Below are 17,273 nucleotides of genomic sequence, written 5' to 3' on the forward strand. Positions count from 1 at the left end.
TAAGTACAGATAAAGTCTATTTTTTTATTCGGTAGACTAAAATGACATTTCATAGTATGAAATGACAGATGATGTTCATACTGTGAAATATCATTTCAGTCTACCGAATAAAAAAATAGACTTTAGCTAATAATTTCTCTCGCGCAAAGGTATTTCATTTATGTATGTAATTGTAAACGAATTTTTAACTTACATTCACTAGTTAGTCCATCAGCGAAATACATAGGAAAGTTAGTGGACTGGCGCTGTTGCATATCGTTGCCCAGCCAATAATAATTATAATTAAAACTGTTAAAAATAAGTTTAATAAGTAGTTACCTATAAGCGCAACCTGTGCCTGACTACAACTCTGAGCCACTTAGGAAACCACAACCCTTCCCTAACATCAACCTTCCACAAGCAAAGTAATCAAGGAACGTAGGAGGACTAGCGCCGTTGGCCAGAGTATATCGCCACACATGGCGACCCCGCCAACCACAATGTTAGTTAAAAGGTCTAATTGAAGGGATGTTTACAAAAACAACATAACTGCTTAGAGCGGTTGACACTTTTTTAAGAACATTGTTAATCGTTTCAGGTGTCAACCAGTGTAGTCAGTTATGTTGTTTTTGTAAACATCCCTTCAATTAGTAGTAACAACAATAGTTAAAAGGTGTAATTACTCCTTACCTATAAGCGCAGCCTGTGCCTGCCTGCATCCCTCAGCCACTCCGGACACCACAGCCCTCGCTACACTGACATCTAGTCGCCCACAAGCGAAGTAATCAAGGAACGTAAGCGGACTGGCGCCGTTGCAGAGAATGTCACCACACATGGCGACCCAGCCAACATTAACATATTTATTTAAAGAATGATACCTATATGATACTACTTACCTATAAGCGCAGGCTGTGCCTGCCTGCATCCCTCAGCCACTCCGGACACCACAGCCCTCGCTACACTGACATCTAGTCGCCGACAAGCGAAGTAATCAAGGAACGTAAGCGGACTGTCGCCGTTGCAGAGAATGTCGCCACACATGGCGACCCAGCCAACATTAACATATTTATTTAAAGAATGATACCTATATGATACTACTTACCTATAAGCGCAGCCTGTGCCTGCCTGCAACCCTCAGCCACTCCGGACACCACAGCCCTCGCTACACTGACATCTAGTCGCCCACAAGCGAAGTAATCAAGGAACGTAAGAGGACTGGCGCCGTTGCAGAGAATGTCGTTAACACACATGGCCACCAGATCGATGCCAATGGTGTTGTGTTGGTTGATCTTCTGGGCGATCTGTAGCTTGGTGCCTACGCCGTCGGAAGCCAGGACGAGGACTGGGTCCTGGGATAAACAATAAGGGTATTGATAAAGTACTGTCAAATATAAAATGCTTATTCTTCAAAGTTCTGTCAAGTTCTGTCAGTTCTGTAAAACGATCATCGTTTGTCCTGTCCGTATTTTAGGCATTTGTGCTTGTTGCAAAGAGACAAAATTTAACAGAAGTGTGCTAAGTTTTATGAATAAGGGGAAGTTTGAGAATTAAAGCTAAATGACGGGACTTGAAGCCACAAATTTTGATTCATCACCAAAAACCATACGATAAATTACCTTGTATTCCTGGTCGATAGCTTTCAACTGGAAGCAACCTCCAAAACCACCGAGACCGCCCAATACACCCGAACGAGATGTGGACCTGCGTTACAAGTATCATCTTTATTATCGACCGGTAAAAAAATCATAAGGTATGGTAAATGCAGTGCTATGTAAACGACGATGTAGGTATTTTTAGAAATATTTTTATCAATCATCAAGATTCAACATTAGTTCTGGTTGTCAAAAATACACGTTTATCAAATAAATAGAGGGTATTAAGATCGGTTTTCCTAGGATAGCGGTGCCGTCATATAGCGGCCGTCTCCATACTAAATAATACGGTTAAATATGGATGTCGTAGTATTTGTATGGAGACGGCCGCTATATGACGGCACCGCTATCCTAGGAAACCAGAGCATTACTGCAATATTCTGCCTCCAGAACTAGCACTTATCGTAAACCATAGCATAGATCCAGAGTGCAGCACTAGCACTTATCATAAACCATAGAGTAACTTTTACTTACTATAAACAGTTTTTTGAGAAGTTATCACAGATAATTTGTTATTAATAAATATGACATTGATGCATATGGCGGTTTGTTTACAGAGGGCCTACCGCGTAACGTAAATCGAAATTCCGTTATCGAATAAACAAGAGAAGAGTGATAGAGAGGTAGGTAACGAACTTTCTATTTTCCCTGTTCTTACCTAGCGAGGGGCTTGATGAGCGACACGAGCGAGTCTCCCGCCTCGATGTCGACGCCGCTGTCCTTGTACGAGAGCGACTTGAAGCCCTGGCTCTGCGCGCCTCCGAACGGCTCGGTGAGCGGCGCCATGGCTTCCTTGAAGTTCTCCACCACGACCTGGTGTCCGCCTGCCGACAAAACTGTTACATACTTAAAAGTCTAAATAAAAATTTGATACACACTTTTATTGCCGACTGTACTTTCTCTCCTTTGCATGTTTATCAAGTACGTCTCGAGACCTTTCAAATAAGCCTAAACCCAATGTGTTTGTGATTTCCCTACGAAGATTTCCTGTGGCTATCTTTCGACTGCATCATCAGATCAGCTCCATGTTAGCATATTATTGCATTGTCATCGGAAATACGGAAGAATGCGAAATTTCAGCTCAATGAGACACCAGGAAGTGGTTCAAATTTATGTTACAAGATTTGAAGCACCATATATAGAGACTAGTGATGTACCGACTATGTAGCCGACTAGCCGACTATGTAGCCGACTAGCCGACTAATCGGCGCTCGGATGGCCGATTAGTCGGCCGACTAGTCGGCTTATAGTCGGCCAGATCATTAATTTCGTATAATTCGGATGCACTTAAAAAACAATCGTTTTACCCCTTTTGTCGCGCTATTCATCATAATTAGGCATAAATAGTAACGCTGAAAAATAGAATAATCCTAACACGGTCAATAATTCGACAAAAGTTTTCGTACACACCCTAAATAGGAATTTGGGTAAAATAGGTGAAAAGCTTATGGTAAATATTTGCTGTTTATTTATTTTTGCCCTGTTTTTCTGTCACTTATAAAGTGCCGACTAATCGGCCATTTTTGCCGACTAGTCGCCGACTAATCACCGACTACAAATGAGGCGGGATAGTCGGCTTTCCCGACTAGTCGGCGACTAGTCGGTACATCCCTAATAGATACAAAGAGTGAAAGAGATATAGGTATATACGCAGTGACGCTAAATAAAAGTGTGTAAAAAGGTAGACAGACTTAATAAATAAGGTCACGTTCTACTTTTTTGACGTCAATTTTCTTTTGACAAACACGGGAATAAATAGTGTGTATTTTTCATCAAATGATTTAACAAACGGAATGAATCACGGATAGACTCAGTTTGCACTGAATTGAACTGAAAAAAATGAGTTGGAATTGAATACGGTAAAGACATATCCAACTATGTAGTAAGCAATGAGCTTACCTTCCTTGCCCAGGTTCTGCACGGTGCCGATGACCTGAATCTCGGGCACGGAGGCTAGAACCTCGTTGAGACACACCGGGTCTACGATCACCGCCATCCCCACTCCGCAGTTGAACGTACGTAGCATTTCGAAGTCAGAGACGCCACCTGATAGTGAGAAACATGAGTTTATTAACATCATGTAATGTGGAGCGCACAATAAAAGACCCTCGTTTGCAAAATCGTTAAAATTTCATAATCTGTTTTTATGAAAAACACCTGAAATCCCTAACTCGTACAGCAGTCAGTATCAAATCAAGTAGATTGTGACGGCCAAAGTAGCCAAATAATTCGGAACACGTCTTGATTTCCATGGTTATAAAGATGTATTACGATATACTTGGCCACTTTGAACGTCACTAAATATCTATTTGATACCGATTGTAGTCTGTGCGGAAAGAGAAGAGTCGTGGAATGTATGGAGCCCAATACATTCCACGATTCTTCTCTTTCCGATCCGAACAGATACTATGTACTGTTACGATAAAGTGAACATAATGTTAACTCTTTAAGACAAAACAATCCATGCCTGAAAGCTTTAAGTTTAAACTTTAAACTGTTATCTGTTTACATATATCAGGTCAGGAAACTCACCCTTAGCCTGTAACCATCCGAAGATAGGTTTGATCTTGAACTTCAAAGCATCAATCACGACCTTGACCCCAGCTGGCAGCACCCTCGGTATGTTCTCAAGCAGGCCTCCGCCAGTAATGTGGGCCATGGCCTTGATGGAGCCTTTCTTGACGGCCGGGAGGAGCGCGTTCACGTACAACCCGGTCGGTGCGAGGAACTCCTCGCCGAAGGTTTTGTTGGCGGTGCTGAATGGCGCTTTCTCGAAGTAGCTGCGGATTTAACAGTTTTAGAGAGAGGAAATGAAAAAGGACATACAAATACCGATACAAGATATAAACCATCGAAACAACTTAGTTCAATGCAGACTTCACATCAACTGACTTGTGTGTGAGCTAGTTTTCTCAACTGGTATATAATACCTACACTTTCCTAATCCCAATCAATAAAATTGTGTCTATAATTATGTAGGTACACACCTGTGTCAAATCTAATGCGAGGCAGTTTGTGGTTGTCCACCACTCTTACAGCGAAATCGCCAGTGGTTTTCCACAAAAAATGAATCAAGCCTTAATGTGAGAGAGATTGGCTCCATTTTCGTGTACACACCTGTGCCCAGTCTCCGACATGATCTTCTGCACCAAGCTGTACCCGTTGCTGTGCACGCCAGTGGACGCCAGGGCGAGCACAACATCGCCGGCTCTGATCTCTCTGGTGCGAGGCAGTTGTTTGTGGTTGTCGACGACTCCTACTGCGAAGCCGGCCAGGTCGTATTTCCCGATGTCGTACATTGTGGGCATCTCTGCGGTTTCACCGCCTGAGGAAAACATTGAGGATTAGAAGGATCCATGTGCTACATATACTAATACTTCGCAAAATTTCATAGGGACCATCATTCGTCGCGAGAGGTATACCTGTTATAAAGGAAAGAAGAAAATCCCTACCTAATTATGAAATGAGAAGAAACTTACCTAGCAGCGCTCATGTCAGCCGGACTGAATGCAGGCATCGGCGATGCCGCTGACAATGGTCGTTCATTCGATGCCACATCAACTTGTAGTCTTCCACATGCCATGTAGTCTAGGTACACGAAGGGTTCCGCTCCAGCGCAGAGGATGTCGTTCACACACATAGCGACCATGTCTTGGCCGACTCTGTCATATTTCTTCATGGTTTCTGCCACCTGTTATTACTGTTATAAAAAATGAATAAACTTGCCCAGCAGCGCGCAGCCGGACTGTATACAGGCATCAGCGATGCCGCTGACAATGGTCGTTGCCACATCAACTTGTAGCCTTCCACATGCCATGTAGTCTAGGAACGCGAAGGGCTCCGCTCCAGCGCAGAGGATGTCGTTCACGCACATAGCGACCAGGTCTTGGCCGATCGTGTCACATTTCTTCATGGTTTCTGCCACCTGTTATTACTGTTATGAAAAATGAAGAAACTTACCCAGCAGCGCGCAGCCGGACTGTATACAGGCATCAGCGATGCCGCTGACAATGGTCATTGCCACATCAACTTGTAGTCTTCCACATGCCATGTAGTCTAGGAACGCGAAGGGTTCCGCTCCAGCGCAGAGGATGTCGTTCACACACATAGCGACCATGTCTTGGCCGACTCTGTCATATTTCTTCATGGTTTCTGCCACCTGTTATTACTGTTATGAAAACAGAAGAAACTTACCCAGCAGCGCGCAGCCGGACTGTATACAGGCATCAGCGATGCCGCTGACAATGGTTGTTGCCACATCAACTTGTAGTCTTCCACATGCCATGTAGTCTAGGAACGCGAAGGGCTCTGCTCCAGCGCAGAGGATGTCGTTCACACACATAGCGACCATGTCTTGGCCGACTCTGTCATATTTCTTCATGGTAACTGCTACCTGTTATTACTGTTATGAAAACAGAAGAAACTTACCCAGCAGCGCGCAGCCGGACTGTATACAGGCATCAGCGATGCCGCTGACAATGGTCGTTGCCACATCAACTTGTAGTCTTCCACATGCCATGTAGTCTAGGAACGCGAAGGGCTCTGCTCCAGCGCAGAGGATGTCGTTCACGCACATAGCGACCAGGTCTTGGCCGATCGTGTCATATTTCTTCATGGTTTCTGCCACCTGTTATTACTGTTATAAAAAATGAAGAAACTTACCCAGCAGCGCGCAGCCGGACTGTATACAGGCATCAGCGATGCCGCTGACAATGGTCGTTGCCACATCAACTTGTAGTCTTCCACATGCCATGTAGTCTAGGAACGCGAAGGGTTCCGCTCCAGCGCAGAGGATGTCGTTCACGCACATAGCGACCAGGTCTTGGCCGATCGTGTCATACTTCTTCATGATTTCCGCTATCTGTTGAAAACGAAAAAAACTGTTTAAATATTGACTGCATTTCTAAAACCATAATTGGCCAAATGGTCGAGTACCACAGGATGCAGGCATGCGTTAGAGGGAGCAAGTATTATAGCGATCTCATTCCGTCGTATCTGCGTTTGGACACGCCAAGTTAGGCCCAACATGTGGACACAATATGTGGAGACAAGATACCTTAACAGTCTTGAATAATTCACGGTTTTTTTTTTCTAGTTGTATCATTTGTGTGAGTCAATCGGTCCTCGCTAGAAATACGGGCGGCCGGTTGCTCCTTGCGGATAGTAGCTATTATATGGGATGTGTCTAGTAGGTGCATATTACTTTGGTTTCCAGGTCTTTGCCGGGATTGGTGGTTTCATGGTGTAAGTAATAATTCACGGTTAGTTTCACTAGACTGATATCGACTGGGAATCGGGGGGGGTGGGAAGGTATGTAATCACGGTCCATACCCTGGTCGATATAAGGCTAGTGAAGATACCTTAAGCTTAGTTCCGACTCCATCAGTCCCCTGCACCAGCACGGGATCCCTAAGCAGCGGGTCCATGGCCGCGAGCTGGAACAGCCCACTGAAGCACCCCAGCCGGCCTAGGACGCCGCGGCGATGCGTCCCAGTGGCTAGAGGCTCGATCTTGCGCACTAGCAACGCTGCGGCATCGATGTCGACACCGGCTTGGAGGTAGGAGAGACCGTTGATTCTGGAAAGAAAATGTTTAATTAGAAACGGGTCGTTTATTACGTGGTATGTTAGTTAACAAATCCTCTATCCTGACCGACAAAAATATGCGAATCGTCCCCTGGCAGTGATGATAAACGCGCAAAGCTTAACGCAGATGGCGCTGCAATCGTCAAAAAATACATGACACAAACATCAACAATAGACTACAAACTTTTTTTTGGGTTTCTGACAGTAGAGTTACCTGTTCATGTCCCGGGAAAGGACATATGATAGTTTTTACCCCGAAAAATCACCCCATGAGGGGGTGAAAAAGGGGGGTGAGGGGATTGTATGGGGAATCAATAACCGCTGAACCGATTTCGATTTTCGTATTTCGCGGTAGGCCCTGTGAGTATGCTGGTGACGCCCTCGACGCAGAGTTTTGAGTAATATTCCCTATTAGTCAACCCTTTAGGGATTGAAAAGTAGATGGAAGTCTGTACGGGGAATTACTAAAAAGCATTTTGGATAGAAAATAAGCTACCCAAATTACTAAGTAATTCCACGCAGACGATGTCGCGGGCAAAAGCTAGTCAATTATAATCTGTGGATTTTTAACCCTTATTAAATTGGTAAATATCGGAACGCAACAAAAACAAAACGTAAACGTCAAAATTGACATTTCGCTTATCTTCGATTCTGCGCTATTATTGACGACAGAGGACTTCCGGTTCGAGCGCCATCTTGATGGCACGCGTCGGGATCAATTGCTTTGTTTTTTGCTCATTAATATTGTTTAAAGTGTAATATCGATAGCCTATTATACAGTAAACTAATGTGGTAGTGTGCAGTGAATGGAGAATTTATCTTGAAGCACGTTTAACCATCATTTTGGAGTCAACGGCCGGTTGTCCACGTGTTTCTTGTAAAGCCCGCTATCGCTTTACAAGAGCTAAATCACCGTACACTGTCTTTTACTAACCGTACAATTTCAATCGTTTTACCCTGCTACTACGACCTTGACACTGGCGAAATAGCCCCAATGGGCTGAAGCCATAATTTTAAAAGAAATTGACGACAGACACGCCGTAGAAGTAAAACATTTTACTTTCAAGTTCTTATTTAGTTGTTTAGAGTTAGACACTATTAATATCGACATATATCTAAATTTTACACAGTTTATCTTATCTTGATTTGAATGACCAGGCTGGTAGATTTGTGTTCTAAAGTTTACGATGGAGTCGGCACCGCTAGATGCAATGGAGGAAGTGCGTATAAAACATGAGCCCTGCAATAATACCTGTGTAAAATAATCAACAGACGCACTCGACGGAGTGCGTGTAAAAGCTGAGCCTTATGACAGTGTGTGTATGAAAGAAGAACACCCGTCGGCTGAGAAAAATGTAAAAAACGAACCGACTTGGTTAAAACGGCATGCCGTGAACGCTATGGAGACTTCAGAGTTGTATGCTGACCATATTGTCAAAGGTGAGCTAGTGCTCGGCCGCGAGATAATGGAGAGGTCAGTGCAAGGTCAGTTTTTAATAGAGTTTGATTACTATGGTAGTTATCACAGCGAAATGTGTCAAGACAGTTAAATGCCACTTGCAACCACAATTAGCACACTTATCAATGTCACTCGGCACTGAACTTTAAATTTTGATTTTAGGTAGGTACCACCTATTGGCTTATGAGGGCAGTATAGTAGTTGTTGGTGTCAGATTTATTTTCTGTTTTCCATGCCGAAAGTGTCAACTTTTGGCATGCTACGCTAAACGAAGCTGCCATTATGAGCTGCCAAGAGTGACAAATAAATTTTATTAAAATTTTGAGTCGTATCCTCACATTGGCAGGTAGAGTTATGATTATGAATGATAAATATTTAAAAACGTTCTTTTGGTTTTGATTTGCAAGTTAGTATTTTTGATAGTTAGTATTTTCCTTGTGAAGGTTTAGTGTAAAATTTTGTGTTTCACTTGGTGGTAAAATTAGTTTAACCATAGTAGTGCCTTGAAACCGCTGCAACGGAATATTTCCCTTGCTCAGGAACAATATTAGCAGGAGAGGTTAAACAACTTTACCCCCTCGTAAAACAAATAACTATTTATGTCTGTATTTTTGTTGTAGCACAGATTATATAATAGTTCTTACGAACAGATACTTATCTCTCAAAGAAAACGCAAATACCTACCGTTTTGATACCTACGCAATAATACAATGGAATGACCTTCGACGCGCCGCTCCCCGCACCGCGCGCACCGGCACAACGCTAGGGTTGCTGACGCTTAGAAATGGTAAATAAATACCTACGAGTGAAATAAGCGGAGTGAAATAAAAGGAAAGCTAAATCTTAAATTATAATAGGTACCTAATATTCCGTTTATGCGTTAGTGTTACTTGTTAGTGTACTTACCCAAGTAACAATTTGTGGTTCTATAGTAGTCGATAGAACGTTTCCCAAATACCACCTAAGGTCCTATAAAAGACCAAAGAAGATTGTATAAAGCCGAAATGGCGCATCTTATGTGCCATTCAGTGATATAGTAGACCTGTAGCAGTGTCAGTCGTGACGTTTTAGGTCTATAAAAGTGATGTGATGATCACTTTTGTGCTAATTTGTTGTCAGTAACGCCATTATAGTGTTAATTTATACTATAGTGGCATTTGAGATTCCATTATAGTGCTTGTTTTATACTATAGTAGTATTTGAAATTGTATTATAGTGCTTTTTTATACTATTGTAGAATTCATAGTTCCTTTACTACGAAATTTGCTATCAAGTTTTCCATCAACTGTTGTGAGTGGTTTTGTTGTGTGTTTACTTCACAAAAACGGTACTAAGTAAAATGGTGATAAGTAAAGACTTTATATTAATATGCGCCATTTAGATGTCGAATAATTCGGTCCTTAGTGCAAAAAGTATATGGGACGGAAGTTTTACCGTTAGAATAGTATTAGTTTAATGAGGAATTTTAAATGCCCCCTCGATTTATTTATGTTTTTAATAAAATAATTTAATAAAATATTATGATATTCACCATAGTTACTACTATACAGCCAAGAAGTAAATCCGACGCTTTTATAGGCTAACTATAGAACTTACGACGAAATATTCACCGCCATCATGATTAAAATTAGGGTTCCAAAAGAATTTTGCTGTGACCCAGTTACACCTACAAACTCTTTAGAAAGATATAGGTTTTTTTTTTTAATTTAGATGTACTCATTACTGTTGTTTCCTTTTTCAGTGTGATTGGTAAAAAAAATGTGCTAATAATGGATGTCGATAAATATCTAAACCGTCACGATTTTATGCTTGTATTAAATCATTGATGATAAATCTCACCTACAGTCACTAATATCACTGGGGTCTTTTTTATCAATTCATTAAAATATAAAAATATTTTGTACGGAACCACATTATGTGGCTTAGGCCTGAACTTATATAAGCAAGATATAAGTAGCCATTACAGATCAAATTTATCATTTACAAGTAGTCGTTTTCTACCTTTATGTATCTAACTCGGTTTATAAAAGACATAAAAACTCAACTATAACGCTGTTCGTCTTTTAAAAGAAAAAACAAAACCACTATACAACAGTTTTGTGATATAAAAGAGTAATTGTGGCGTTTACAGCGATGAGATATAATAGGGATTTAAAAACTACTAAAGCGCTTTTTAACGCTATAAATATGTCCCAAAAACGCTACTATAGAGCAAAACAGTTCTATAATAGTGTTCATATGACTACTAAAGTATTATGTACTATAGCAGTGATCTCTAAAGCCACTATATCCTGAAATCGTTGTATAGCTGGGTTTTTGTCACTGTTAGAACACAAAACTATAGCGGCTAGCAGGGAACCTTAATAGCGCAAACTACTAAAGTATTATGTACTATAGCAGTGATCTCTAAAGCCACTATATCCTATAATCGTTGTATAGTTGGGTTTGTGTCACTGTTTAAACACAAAACTATAGCGGCTTGCAGGGAACCTTAATAGCGCAAACTACTAAAGTATTATGTACTATAGCAGTGATCTCTAAAGCCACTATATCCTAAAATCGTTGTATAGTTGGGTTTTTGTCACTGTTAAAACACAAAACTATAGCGGCTTGCAGGGAACCTTAATAGCGCAAACTACTAAAGTATTATGTACTATAGCAGTGATCTCTAAAGCCACTATATCCTAAAATCGTTGTATAGTTGGGTTTTTGTCACTGTTAAAACACAAAACTATAGCGGCTTGGCAGGGAACCTTAATAGCGCAAATTAGTTGCATAAAAGTGATTCCAAATACTATTATACAGTAATATTGCTCTATAGTGGTTATATTTGAACCTGTTATAGTACACGCCTATAACGGCTCTATAAAATGATGAAATAAACCTTTACATCAATTGCTTATAGAATATATTAGCTGTATAAGCCTATAGAGCAAAAAGGTGTTGCCAAGCGCTTTTATACGACAGGTGGTCACCTCTGAAACCTTAATACGACGTCTATACAAGCTTTTAGCGACAAAAACTAAAATTATAGGACTAAAATGTTACTTGGGTAATACCTACATTGAAATAGCAGTAAGTACCTACTTTCGTTAAAATAAACATGACTACCAAAAGAACTTAAAAGTTAGCTACCTCCTTGTTTCAAATAGATACTTAGATAGGTAAGTATATAACTATAAATGTGTCATTAGAAACATTACATCTTTAAAGAAATTTCGTAGCTTTTAACTACATATAGTAAAAATAACGGTAGGTTTACTTACTTTTCCTCATTTGTCGGAAGAGCAAAAAACGATAATTTATTATTTGATTTGGTATTTTTGCAGCCATAAACACTACAAGCTGTGTAATTTTTTTTTCGTTGCGATGACATTTCCTTCGTATGAATGATCTCACAGGCATATTCGAGCGCGTGCATACGTTAGCGCGTGTGGCAACCAACTGGCTCGCTTGTCTACCGTGAACGCGAGCGGATTCGTAGGTATTAATCCGAGCTCGCGCGGCGAGTTCCATAGGCCTGGTTGTGGGGAAAACTCCAGAAAAGGAACTAAGTGGGAAACCCCGTACTTACAAATGTGAACATTGTAGTTTCGCAACAGCCAGAAAGTATTCTTTAGTATGTCATATGAGGACTCACAAAGAGTCTCAAAATTCAAACAAGAATGGGCTATGTGGATATACTAGTACACAAAAATAAAAATTAACACTTCACAAAAAGAAATGCACTGGTAATAAGCATTACAAATGTAGCAAATGTAGTTTTGCCGAGGCCTCTAAAGGTGGTTTGAAACTTCATGAACTGATTCATGGTGAGAAAAAGTACAAATGCGACCAGTGTAGTTACGAGACTGCCAGACAGTACTCACACATACGTCATATAAACACACATGCTCGTGTCAAGGTCTACATATGTAGCCAATGTAGGTATGCTGCTGCCTCTAAACATGATTTAATCGTTCACAAAACTATTCATGTGGACAAAAAGTACAAATGTGACTATTGCGGTTACGCAATGCTAAGAAGTCAGTCTTAGTATGTCATATAAGAAAACACACTGGTGAAAAGCCCTTCTATTGTAAACAATGTAGATATTCCACTACCACCAAACCAAATTTAATGCACCATATTATAAACATGCATGGAGAGAAGCTTTACAAATGTGGTCAATGCAGTTTTGCTACTGTTCACAAACAAAGTTTGAAAATTCATAACAAAGTGAAACATTCTGACGTAAAGCCACACAAATGTGACCAATGTGATTTTGCTACTGCCTTTAGACATAGTTTCGCATCACATAAATTGATGCATTCTGATGAAAAGCTATACAAATGCGCCCAATGTAGTTATACAAGTGCAGACAGACATAATTTACGAACACGTTCAATGTTACACACTGGTAAGAAGCCCTACAAATGTGACCAATGTAGTTATGCAACTGAAGGACGTATTACCTTGGTATTACGTCCTTCAGTTGCATAACTACATTGATCACATTTGTCCATATAATGACACACACTGGTGAAAAGCGACACAAATGTGATCAATGCGATTATGTTGCAGTCCATAAAAGTAGTTTACTGAGCCACAAGAAGTAGCACAAAGGAGAAAAAGGTGGTAAAACCGCCGCAGAAACCTGCCCTACAGCCACATCAGGACCACTTGTTGATCAAACTTGTGTGAAACTTGAATTAGTACCAGTATCTTTTAAAGTGCCACCAGGTTTGTGTACTGATACTATTTTTGGGACTCTCAGTAGAAATAAATTCCCTACTTTATATCAATTTATAACTTATTTTACAATTAAAATAACATTTATAAATTAAATTTCAAATTTTACATAAAACATGACCTAAACAAACAAAAAATAGTCCTAATTCAAAATACTTGTAATAATTCTGCTATTATTTAAATCTGGGACATCATTAATTTTGTGATTAATTCGGCGTTAAGTTTTACTGTAGATGTTAAATCCGTTTGTATACCTAAATAAAATCCGAACAACCGCTCTCGCACTGGTCTACTCTTCGGCAGAGTATTGCTCGCCTGTGTGGATTAACAGCACCCACGTTTCAGCTGTTGACACGCAGCTAAATCAAACCATGCGCCTATACGCCCTACACCTACCTACTGGCTACCTGCCCTCAGTAACATCGCCCGACCCCACCTACGCCGGGAACAGTGTCTCTACCGCGAGCTCGATAAGATACGGAGAGACCCAACTCTACCCATTCACGACGATGTGCTCGCCAGGACTGATCGCAGGCTTAAGTCCCGTAATCCACCATTAGCTAGGTTAAACGCCATGGACCCCCTGTGGAAGGTAGAGAATGCCTGGCTTAACGAGTGGCAATCCAATAAGGCGCCAACCGACTTATTTGAACTAAGCCCCCGTACAAGACCTCCAGGTTTCACTACCCAACGACGTGCCTGGTGTCTGCTGAACCGCTTCAGAACTGACGTGGGCAACTCCGCATACCACAGAAATAAATGGGGATGGAGTGAATCGGGGGCATGCGGATGTGGAAAACCCGAACAAACAATCCGCCACATGGTGCTAGAATGCCCCAACACCAAATTCGGTGGCAACATTGAAGAGCTCAAGACCTTGACTGGGAAAGCCGTGGATTATTTTAAGAATTCTAGTTTTAAATTTTAATTTTATACTGCAGTGACATGTAAAGTATGCCATACGATAAATAAATAAATAAATACCTAAATAAGGCACAATGCTACTCAAAGGTCCCAATCTTATTTATTATTATGTAATCAGAATATTACATTTAATTTTAAATGTGTTTTGTATTGATTTTTTTCTGCAGATTCCCATGACGAGATTACACTAAAAAAGGAAGAATTCGATTGTGATACTGACTTCAAAGATTGTTTCCCATCAAATAAAAGGATACATTCTGATGAAAAGCTTTACAAATGCGTTCAATGTACTTATACAAGTGCAGACAGACATAATTTACGAACACGTTCAATGTTACACACTGGTAAGAAGCCCTACAAATGTGACCAATGTAGTTATGCAACTGAAGGACGTAATACATTGCTTGATCATATAATGACACACACTGGTGAAAAGCGACACAATGGTGAAAAGCGATACAAATGTGATCAATGCGATTATGTTGCAGTCCATAAAAGTAGTTTACTGAACCACAAGAAGAAGCACAAACGAGAAAAAGGTGGTAAAACCGCCGCAGAAACCTGTCCTACAGCTACATCAGGAGTATCAGGACCACTTGCTGATCAAACTTGTGTGAAACTTGAATTAGTACCAGTATCTTTTGAAGCGCCACCAGGTTTGTGTACTGATACTATTTTTGGGACTCTTAGTAGAAATAAACTAAGATTATCAATTTATCCTCTTGTGACACGGCACTTTGTATGGTTAGTTCAGTTTAACGTTTTTAGGATTGTCTCGATTATAGTGTAGTTTTGTTCTATGGCAAGGAAGTCTTTGATGTAGCAACAATATACATGACGGGCATTCAGCCAATAGGAAACAAATTGAAGCTGATGGTGTTGCTACTTCAAATTAAATCCTAAATTTATGGAATAATATTAATAAATATTTAAATAAAAAACTTAATTTATAAATACAAAATAGGTTGAAATATATTCAAATAATTGAATATGATTTATTTCTTTGGGTTATACTTGCATATAAAATTATTCCATGAATTTCATTAGTTACTGTTATTTTGATTGTGTCATCCCAGGGACAGAATGGTTTGAGATCATTTCCTGGCTGGTTTTCGCCCTGGATGGGCATCTTTTATACATAGAACAGTGAAGCGAAGTACATCATGCTCTGGTAGCATCGATCAGAGGCTTGGTTATGCAGTAGCCGCTGCATCCATGAGCTAGGGAGCTCATGCTGTTGTTATTTTGCCACAAACAGTAAGTAGAATATGATAATATATGGATGTCCTCAGGTGCAACTCCTTGTTGAATCTTTGTTTGACCATTTCGCTTTGTTTCCAGTCTGCTGGTAAAACAATGTGGTGGGAGGGAGTATCACAGCTGTGAGATGAGTCCACTCTAGGAATTTCCAGCTGGTGAGAAACTTAGATCATATAATGTCTCTTAGGTTAGCAGAGCACATGCTACTAGTTATTAATCTTGAATTGTTTCTTTCAGCTGACTGGGGTTTTTTCGTTTTTATGTTACTACGTATGTGAAATCAGTTCGCATATCAGAGTATGGAAGTCTGTCCATATTCCTAAAACTTCAAGTGTGTCTGGTGAGCAGTTCGCCATAAGAATTTCGCTCTTCTGCTGGATGGAGATGACGTCACTTTCAAACTGAGACCTTAGTCCTTCGGTGTTGCTCTGCGGTGTCGGGTCAGATTCCCGCTGCTGCAAATCGGCTCCGGCACAGCGGAGGATGACACGTCGGGCTTGAACTGGTGGAACAGTGTTATGAGGTTGGTGTACGCTTTCTTTCCGTCCTAGAAGCATTTCCAAATTTAAAGTTAAAGAATTTAGTAGAATCATATGTGATGGCAAATGATAATTTAGGGACTAACAAATTTAGATAGGTCTGCTTGTAAATCATTTTAGAACCATTTCTGGCACGACCCAGCTCTGTCGTCTGACATTATTAAAATAAGGTGCTTATGCTAGCTTAATGATTTACATGTAGAGTAACTGCCCGTGTTCGAATTAGTAATAAATGATGTGTCACAAAAACTAACTTTCATTCATGTCCTTTATTGCCCTGAATAGTTGATGGAAATAGGTTTAGCACCTGCTTGAGCTTTTGGTAAGATTTAGTTTTTATTTAATTTAGTAACTTTAATTGTCCGTGAGTTTCCTCAGGGAAAGCCCACAGCCGGGCTAGGAATATTTACGTGACACTCTTGACGACTAGGTACCAAAATGTGCCAGTTTAAATATAACTCTGTGAAGTTGACAAATAGTCATAATTTGATTAGGGCCTAAGTATAGGTATGTTATTTTAAATGTGTATTATAATCATTTTTTTTTCAGCAGATTCCCAGGACGTGATTTCTTTGAAAATAAAAAAGGAAGAATTATATACAGACGACGAAGACGCAATTTTATAAGCTACATGCTTTGAATTAACTTTGAAAATTATGTTTAATGGCTCTCTAAGTCTCTTATAAACATTTATATAACTGATTGTTCTTTTTATTGGCACATATTGCAAAACTTAAATTATCAAATTATTAATTAATCATCAAATTAAAATCAATCAATGCGAATTTTAATTCGTTTGCGGTGAGCGTTCCGACTGAACATCTAGCGACCTTCACCAAGGAGGAGTTTTGGCCGAAGGGTGTCAAGTTTTGACGGTCCGCGGCCGGCTTCCTGACACTGCGGGGTTGCGTAATGCATCGCAGCCATAATGTGATTTGTAGTGTTTAGTTTTAATAGTACATTTCGATGCTAGTGCGGAAGGTATGTCATTACTTCACGAGTACCGAGATATCTTGCCACGAGCCGCAGGCGAGTGGGAAGACTCGGGACGAGTGAAGAATGACATTTCCGCACGTGTATCGAACGACGTTTTTTAATACAGTTGCGAAAAAATAAGTAAAACATTGTTAATCGTACACTAAAC

The 17,273-nt window shown here is 40.4% G+C and overlaps 2 protein-coding genes across 2 annotated transcripts in view; one reads left to right on the forward strand and one right to left on the reverse strand.

The window, feature by feature from the left end:
• The window catches only part of LOC134796347 (ESF1 homolog), a 328,393-nt gene that overhangs the window by 56,232 nt on the left and 254,888 nt on the right, over positions 1 to 17,273 (forward strand). The gene's annotated exons all lie outside the window — the stretch shown is intronic.
• LOC134796416 (trifunctional purine biosynthetic protein adenosine-3) overlaps positions 1 to 17,273 on the reverse strand; it is a 47,561-nt gene that overhangs the window by 9,860 nt on the left and 20,428 nt on the right. Inside the window, exons 8-15 of the mRNA XM_063768619.1 lie at positions 6,992 to 7,208; positions 6,294 to 6,492; positions 4,749 to 4,956; positions 4,164 to 4,411; positions 3,531 to 3,677; positions 2,290 to 2,455; positions 1,596 to 1,680; positions 1,082 to 1,328 (exon numbers count right to left, since the gene is read on the reverse strand). Coding sequence (XP_063624689.1) covers positions 1,082 to 1,328; positions 1,596 to 1,680; positions 2,290 to 2,455; positions 3,531 to 3,677; positions 4,164 to 4,411; positions 4,749 to 4,956; positions 6,294 to 6,492; positions 6,992 to 7,208 — 1,517 coding nt within the window. The remainder of the gene's footprint in view (positions 1 to 1,081; positions 1,329 to 1,595; positions 1,681 to 2,289; positions 2,456 to 3,530; positions 3,678 to 4,163; positions 4,412 to 4,748; positions 4,957 to 6,293; positions 6,493 to 6,991; positions 7,209 to 17,273) is intronic.

This window comes from Cydia splendana, chromosome 13, assembly GCF_910591565.1.
Source record: "Cydia splendana chromosome 13, ilCydSple1.2, whole genome shotgun sequence".
Lineage (NCBI taxonomy): Eukaryota > Metazoa > Arthropoda > Insecta > Lepidoptera > Tortricidae > Cydia > Cydia splendana.